Source organism: Mus pahari, chromosome 14 (assembly GCF_900095145.1).
Source record: "Mus pahari chromosome 14, PAHARI_EIJ_v1.1, whole genome shotgun sequence".
Lineage (NCBI taxonomy): Eukaryota > Metazoa > Chordata > Mammalia > Rodentia > Muridae > Mus > Mus pahari.
This window is the reverse complement of record NC_034603.1, coordinates 30,451,042-30,459,953: the sequence shown is the minus strand read 5'-3', so window position 1 is coordinate 30,459,953 and position 8,912 is coordinate 30,451,042. Positions and strand designations below refer to the sequence as shown.

At 38.2% G+C, this 8,912-nt stretch overlaps 1 protein-coding gene across 1 annotated transcript in view; it reads left to right on the top strand.

The window, feature by feature from the left end:
- Ncor1 (nuclear receptor corepressor 1) overlaps positions 1-8,912 on the top strand; it is a 136,397-nt gene that overhangs the window by 30,398 nt on the left and 97,087 nt on the right. Inside the window, exons 5-6 of the mRNA XM_029545802.1 lie at positions 2,295-2,477; positions 8,495-8,608. Of these exons, the coding sequence (XP_029401662.1) occupies positions 2,295-2,477; positions 8,495-8,608 (297 nt within the window). The remainder of the gene's footprint in view (positions 1-2,294; positions 2,478-8,494; positions 8,609-8,912) is intronic.

Below are 8,912 nucleotides of genomic sequence, written 5' to 3'. Positions count from 1 at the left end.
CATGTGGTTGCTGGGATTTGAATTCACGACCTTCACAAGAGCAGTTGGAGCTCTTAACCGCTGAGCCATCTCTTCAGTCTGTGATGGTTTCTTAATATGATTTTCTTTATTTTATTTTATTTTATTTTTTTTTGGTTTTTCGAGAGAAACTCCTTGAACTCCTAATCCTCCAACTATTACCTCCCTAGTGCTAGATTAGAGGCATGAGCCATCATGCTGGCCTCAGTTAATCATTTCTTCTAAAACTCAAGTCAGTAACTCATCAAGTAGTATCTAAAACCTAACATTGTAACAGTTGTAAGTAATGATAATTTGAAAATATTTAGTTTTCATTTCCATAAGCAAAACTATTTTATTTCTACATGATTAGAAAAACTGTATAGTAAAAATGTTTCAACTTACACAGTAACCTTCTTTTTAAAGTGTATGTATGGAGTATGCATTCATGTATGCATATTTGCATGTTTGTCAACTTGTATATGAGAATGAATGTGCTGTGATGCCAGAGGCTAATGTTGGGTGTGTTTCTTGATAGCTCTTCTCTTTATTTTTATTTATTTATTTATTTCTGTTTGTTTTTTTTTGTTTTTCCAGACTGGGTTTCTCTGTATAGCCTTGGCTGTCCTGGAACTCACTTTGTAGACCAGGCTGGCCCTGAACTCAGAAATCTGCCTGCCTCTGTCTCCCAAGTGCTGGGATTAAAGGCGTGCGCCACCACGCCCGGCGGCTCTTTACTTTATGTATGGAGGTGGGATCTTTACTGACTCAGCTTGTTTACTTACCCGGGGCTATCCTGTCTGCCTTCTGAATGGTGTGGCTATGGGTAGTCTACCTCACCTGCTTGGCTACGCTAAGTGTGTTCACGTTATCTGAATTTCTGTCCTCACTTTTGCCTAGCAAATGCTTTATCCACCAAGCCATTTGCCAGCTTCAATATATAGTACCTAAAACACCTAAGCCTGGGACTTTTAGGCAAGTGTTTTATAGGATGGCATCCATAGTACAGAGTGTACGTGTATATCCAGAAACCAGCTGGAGTAATGCTGTAACATGTAACACGGCAAGTATTGCCAGAAACTAGGCTCATTAAACATTTTTAATTATTGTTCATTCAGACACCTTTCATTATTAACAAATTTTTTCATGATCATCTGTTTAGTTACACAACCCCACTGGAGTCATGACCCATACATTCTTTGCATTTAAAAACTAATTTAAAGTCAGGAAATACATCTATAATTTATTTTCAGATAGTTATCCAGATATGAAACAAAACTGTGTGTATAATGAGAAAGCAAGCATAACAAAGAAACAGTGAACCTACATGAAAGATAAATGGGTATTATTGTGCTTTTGTGTTTAATATATAAACTGTTGGGATCATACATTGAGTGCGTACAAGCTCTGTGTGGTAAGCTAGTAATGAGGTGAGCCCCTGAGTTTTGAGATGTACTATGTGGAATAGCAGTGTTACAGTGCTTGTGGTTTGCAAGAAAGACTTTGCTGCACTAAAAGCTTCAGTAATCTGGGGCTGGAGAGATGGTTAAGAGCACTGACTGCTCTTCCAGAGGTCCTGAGTTCAAATCCCAGCAACCACATGGTGGCTCACAACCATCTGTAATAGGATCTGATACCCTCTTCTGGTGTGTCTGAAGACAGCTATAGTGTACTTATATAAACAAACAAACAAATAAATCTTCAAAAAAAACATTAAGTATATAATTAAATGTAGACACATATACACATCCCCTTCCCCCCCCCAAAAGGAAATCTAATTGTTATTGTAAATAGTTGTTAGGCTGTCCCAGTACAAGGCGTTAGCTCAGTACCATGTACTGATTACCATTCATGTGCGCGTGTGCGCACACACACACACACACACACACACACACACCACACATGCACACCACACATACACATGGAGCGAGTGAGAGTGAGAGAATCTTTAAGAAGAGTAATGAATGATATATCCAAACTATAAAAGTGTAAACCTGTATATGTATTGCTTTATATATATTTACAAGTGTGTGTGAATATGAAAATTGAGTACCATAAGAGAAATAGTGCAGTGCTGTTGAAGAGCAGGGATGGTGTCTGTTTATGTCACCCCCAGGAGCAGTAGTAGGCATGTCTTCATTTATCATTGCAACCAAGAAAGGCTGTTTATATGCTGAGAGAGACAGAGACAGACAGACTTTGCTATGTTTTAAGTTTATGTTTTCTGTTAAGACATTCTTGACTCTAACATTGGCTGTTAGTGAGAAGTAAATTGTTTTATGATTTTTCTTCTAAAGGATTCAGCATTTGGAGGCAAACATGAAGCTCCATCCTCTCCATTGGCTGGGCAACCATGTGGAGATGATCAAAATGCTTCACCTTCAAAGCTTTCAAAGGAAGAGTTAATACAGAGTATGGACCGGGTAGACCGAGAGATTGCAAAAGTAGAGCAGCAGATCCTTAAATTGAAAAAGAAACAAGTAAGTGTGGTCTGCCCTCTCTGGTCACCGTCCTCTTTGTTCTAGAAGATGCTATGAGAAGATGCTATGAGAAGCTTTCTGGGTGCGTTTGTTCTGCTTACTCTTCACTGCTGGTCCTTTTCTTAATTTCATTCCTTCATTTCTCCTGCTGTACTTGTACTTCTGCTGTTCTGCCTATAAGATAAGATATGGCAGGAGTTCTCAACTTTCCTAATGTCGTAACCCTTTAGTACAGTTCCGCATGTTGTGGTGATCCCCCAACCAGAACATTATTTTTTGTTGCTACTTCATAACTATAATTTTGCTGTGAATCATAATGCAAATATCTGTGTTTTCTGTTGGTCTTAGGCAATCCCTGTACCCTGTGAAAAGGTTGTTCACCTCCCAAAGTGGTTGTGACCCCAGGTTGAGAAGCACTGCTATATGGTGTTTGTGTGTAGTAGATGATAGTAAGATTGCTAAAATGGTAATTTTGCATATGGTAATATTATGCACAGGTAGTCTCATTTTGTTTTTTTACAGTTAAAATTTTCTAGCATATCATGTCATTATTTTCAATAGTTTTATTTGAGGAGATAGTTGCAGTTTTTTTTGAGATAAGTACTCATTGAATATGTCGCCTAGGTTGACACTAAACTTATTAAACGATTCCCTGTGTCACTTCCTGAGTAACTAGTACTATAGATTCATTCTATCAAAACCAAATTGGTGAAGCACCTTTTAAAATTGAGATGTAATTCACAACACAGTATTTATTTTTTCAAAGTGTGCAATTAAATACTTGTAATATATTAATAAATTTTTTTTGTTTTTGTTTTTCTATTAATAAATTTTTGTAGGTTATCACCACTATTGAATCTAGAACATTTTTGTGACTTTTAAAAGAAACCCAAATTCATTAATCCTTAGGAAGTGGTAGAAACAGAGACTATCTTCTGGAATCTACTTGTTTGTTATTGTCTAAGTGAATTATCCAGTTAGGTAGAATCCTATGACATATTTTCAAGAATTGCTTATGTTATATTTACATCAACATTTTAAAACTGTTAATGACTAAATTGATTCTATCGTAGAATCATATCATATTCTATTCATCTATTCATTAATTGATAAACATTTGGTTTGTATCTGTCTGTTTTTAAAGGTTTATTTTTTAATTTATGTATACGTGTATGGATGCCTTCAGAAGCCAGAGAAAGTGTCAGATTACTGGGGGTAGGAGTTATAGGTGGTTATGGACTTCCTCGTGTGGGTGATGGGCACCCAACTCAGGTCCTGTAGAAGAAACCATCTCTGTAGCCCCATACTTACTTACATCTTAATTTTTTTTTTTTTAAGAATTTTATTTATTTATTATATGTAAGTACACTGTAGCTGTCTTCAGACACTCTAGAAGAGGGCGTCAGATCTTGTTACGGATGGTTGTGAGCCACCATGTGGTTGCTGGGATTTGAACTCCAGACCTTGGGAAGAGCAGTCGGGTGCTCTTACCCACTGAGCCATCTCACCAGCCCCCAACATCTTAATTTTATTTTAAACTTTATTATAAAAGATATTATAAGTAAAAAACACGAACTGAAGTTAACCCATTTTCTTCCATGGCTACTTAAAAACAGTTATGCTGTCACATTCATGTATTAGTTTTATTTATTTATTTATTTATTTATTTATTTATTTATTTATTATATGTAAGTACACTGTAGTTGTCTTCAGACACAGCAGAAGAGGGCGTCAGATCTTGTTACGGATGGTTGTGAGCCACCATGTGGTTGCTGGGATTTGAACTCTGTACCTTTGGAAGAGCAGTCGGGTGCTCTTACCCACTGAGCCATCTCACCAGCCCCGTCATGTATTAGTTTTAACATGGATTTTTCCCAGTCTTCTTGGCTATATACCCTGTGGGACATAGGTGATAGAAGGGTTCTCTATGTAGTACAGCCTACTTGGCCTTGAATTCTCCATTCTCCTTTCTCAGATGATAAAGTGTTATTGTATTAAGGTCATAAGTATTCGATACCACATTTGACTTTAGTTTCTTTCTTTCTTTGTTTTTTTTTTTCTCTTGGAGGCAGTGTTTTTCTGTGTAGCCCTGGCTGTCCTGGAACTCACTCCGTAGACCAGGCAGGCTGGCCTTGAACTCAGAAATCCGCCTGCCTCTGCCTCCCAAGTGCTGGGATTAAAGGCGTGCGCCACCACGGCCTGGCTAGTTTCTTTTTTTAATAGCTCTCTTGGCACTAATGTCTTGCTGTGATTTTAGTTTGCATTTTCTTAGTAATATTCTCCTTAATGATAATGTTGAGTGCCTTTGCATGTGCTTAATGGATATATATGCATATTTTTTAGATAGATGTTTGTTCATAAGTTTTGCCTTTCTGTTGAGTTCTGAGAATTTTGTCTCGCCTGTGTCCTTGTCCCTGTCTTCTCCCTCTGAGCTGTGACTTCTAGTAGTGTGCTTTGCTATATCAAAGTTTTAGAATTCTGTTGGTATGTCTACTTTTAAAGTCATCTGTAGTTTTGTAGTTTTAGCTAAGAATTTTGCCTAATTGGAAGTCACAAAATTTAGTATTTTTTCTTACATAAATTTTATTGTTTTAATACTTTTGATCCTAACTATTTATGAACATGATTCTGTTTTATGATGAAAAGAATTAATTTTTGGGTATATATGAGTAAGGCAATTCACAGTAACATCTTTTTTTTAATTTTTTTTTTTGAGACAGGGTTTCTCTGTGTAGCCCTGGCTGTCCTGGAACTCACTCTGTAGACCAGACTGGCCTCGAACTCAGAAGTCCGCCTGCCTCTGCCTCCCGAGTACTGGGATTAAAAGCGTGCGCCACCACGCCGGGCTCCACAATATCTTAAACTCCTTCTTACATTATTGTTTAATCTTGTGAACAATTTTTTTTTTTTTTTTTTGGTTTTTTCAAGACAGGGTTTCTCTGTGTAGCCCTGGCTGTCCTAGAACTCACTTTGTAGACTAGGCTGGCCTCGAACTCAGAAATCTGCCTGCCTCTGCCTCCCGAGTGTTGGGATTAGAGACGTGCGCCACCACGCCCAGCTCCTGAACAATTTTTTTGTGCCATTCTTAAAGTGAGGATCAAAATTGTATTTTTGTTTTGTTTCATGCATAGTTAATTGAAAAGTTTGGGCTGGCAAGGTGACTCAGTGGTAAATAAATCTTCCTTCAACAATTACTGATAATCTGAGTGTAAGTTTTGTTGCTGGTGATAATACAGGCCTTTAATCCTAGCACCTGGGTGTCAGAGGCTAGAGGATCTCTGTGAGTTCGAGGCCAGCCTGGTCTACAGAGCTAGTTCTGGGACAGCCAGGACTGCACAAAGAAACCCTGTCTCTAACCTTTCCACCCCTTCTTCCCCCCAAAAAGCTGACTTCTGCAAGTTGTTCTCTGACCTCCACACATGAAATGTGCTTTATGTGATCAGAGCAGGCAAACACACATACAAATAAACATTAAAAAGTTTTTATTCCTGTTTTTCTATTGCTTTATGCTTTTAAAACAATGTTTTTATTTTGTTATTGAATTTTTTAAAATTTGGCTTTTTGAGACAGGGCTTCTTTGTGTATCCCTAGCTGTCCTAGACTCCCTTTGTAGACTAGGTTGGCCTTGAACACATAGAGATCCGCTGGCCTCTAGCTCCCTTGTGTTGGGATAAAAGGCCCATGCACCTCTAGGTTTAGCTTTATTTGTGTCACATTACCTACTTTTTAAAGGTTGTTCAGCCCCCAAAGAGATCATGACCCTTAGGTTGAGAACCACTGCCTTAAACTGACTTTGAACGCAATGTAATCTTCCTGCCTTTCTTGATCAGTGGAACTAGTGGGGTGAACCACTGCACCTACCTGTCCCTGTCTTTAAAAAATATTGTGTGTGTGCATGCATGTACACATGCCTCAGTGGGCATGGAAGTTACAGAATAGACTTGCTTCTCTACTTCTACTTTTACATGGTGCCTTAGAGTTCTCATTGCTGTGAAGAGACACCATGATCAAAGCAATGCTTTAAGGACAACATTTAGTTGTGTATGTGTGTGTGTATACGTGTATGTATGTACGTACGTACCTGGGAAGATTTTTTTCTACTGGCGATTCCATTGTTTTTTCTTGTTTGTTTAATTCATTTTTGGTTTTCATTACATCCTGACCACAGATCCCCTTCCCTCTACTCCTCCCAGACCCGTCATAATCCTCAAGTATATTTTTTTAAGGTGCAATTATAGTTCTTTTAGAAGTAAGTTTTCCCATCATTTTGGTGGGTATAATTGTATTCTCTGTAATACTTTGTATTTCTTCCTTTTTTTTTTTTTTTGGTTTTATTCCAAGCCATTAGATTGTTTCTTCCCCATGCTGTTCCCCTTCCCAGTTCCCGTTCCCTTTCCTGTCGTCATAGTGCACATTACTCATGCATAGGATTGCTGAGAGAATTCCTCACATTCATCTCTGCATGTGTATGTTTATATTTGTAAATGCATCCATGATAGTGTGTGTGCATGTGGAGCTTAGAGAACAGTCTCAGTTATACATGATGGGCTGTCTGCATGGTGGGCTGTGTGCATGAGGGACCATATAGTATACATGAAGTTTTGTGAGTTCATGTGGACAGAGGCCAGCCTCGAGTGTTGTTCTTCAGGTGCTGTCAACCTTAATTTTGGTGACAGCATCTCTCACAGGCTTAGAACACCGTGATTAATTATGCCAGGCTTCTCCCTGTGTCTGCCTACTCAGGATGGGACTACAGGCATGTGCTTAGCTCCTTCTCTATGGCTCTGAGGATTTGTGACCTCTGGGTCCCTGTGCATGCAAGGCAAATACTTTCGTCAACTGAGGTATCTCTCTAGCTCTCTTTGGTCTTCTCTGTGTCATGTCTCACTCCCCACTCCCCTTTATGTACCTCCATAGTCCCTGTTGGGTATGGTGTAACTTATAGGACTTTACTGTTGATCTTAGTATAGATAGATCATTTCCCCCCCCCCTCTTTTTTTTTTTTTTTTTTTTTTTTTTTTTTTTTTTTTTGCTTTTTCGAGACAGGGTTTCCCTGTGTAGCCCTGGCTGTCCTGGAACTCACTCTGTAGACCAGGCTGGCCTCGAATCCAGAAATCCGCCTGTATCTGCCTCCCAAGTGCTGGGATTAAAGGCGTGCGCCACCACGCCCAGCTTCCCTCTCTCTTACATTAGACTTTATCTCTACCTAATCATCTCTGTGGCTATTTGTTGAGCATTTACTAGGTTTTAGGTTGGGGAGAAAAAAGCAATAAAGGCAGATAAATTCCTGTTTACAGTAATAGATAATATTTACTGTGCTTTTAGAATTGTAGTGTATGCTATGTATAGATCATTTAATCCTTGTTTTAAAAAAACCCTGTATGATAAATAGTATTGTTATCCCTACTTCATGTATGAGTGGCCTCAATAATTGCTTAAGTTTAGGAAAAATTAACTATAATCATGCCTTCAGGCTCAAACCTAGACAGACTAACTAACAGCCTAATAGCCTTCTGCTTTATAATCTATATACTAGTTGTTGAGGGCCTCTTGACAAAAGGAGTATTCAGTAGATAGAACAGTTGGGTTTGGACATGGTACTACTCTGAGCTAGGAATTCATACTCTAATCACAACAAACCTTCACAAATAACCATGTATCTGTAACATGGAACTTTCCCCAGTGTTGACAAATGTTATTCTGATAGAGGAATAATAAGGTTCTTTCCTTAAACTTAATTTGTCTTTAATGTTTCTCTTTATCAAAATTAAAATATTCAAGGTTTTCTCTTGGTTTTACATCTATCTATCTTAGTATGATTTGTGATGTTTAGTTATTAAAATGGATCTGGTTATTTTCCTTTGTGCTCTTGGGTTCTTGAGACCCTTGTAGAGTAAATGCTTATCCTGTAGAAGCAACATGAAGTGCACAGTCGCCTGTGTTCTCTCTGGCTAGTGATTAGTGATCTGAAGCAGATGCCTAATGTTTTTTTTTTTTTTTTTTTCTGGATCTCTTAGCAACAGCTAGAAGAAGAAGCAGCTAAGCCCCCTGAGCCAGAGAAGCCTGTGTCCCCTCCTCCTGTGGAACAAAAACACCGTAGTATTGTTCAAATTATTTATGATGAGAATCGGGTAAGTTTACATTTCCTCTGACAGCATAGGCCTTTAAACCTGTTTGACTTTGTTTTCCAGTATATTTCTGAGTATATTCTATTCTAATCATATTAAAATGTGAGTTGTTTTGCCTTATATATTATATAAATATTACTGATTAGAATTTTATCATCGAATTCTATCATATACATGCTGCTATGTAAATTGGATAGTACATAATATAAAATAGCCATTCTGTAGCTTCTTTCTTCTTTCTTCTTTCTTCCTTCCTTTCTCCTCCTCTCCTCTCCTCTCCTCTCCTCTCCTCTCCTCTCCTCTCCTC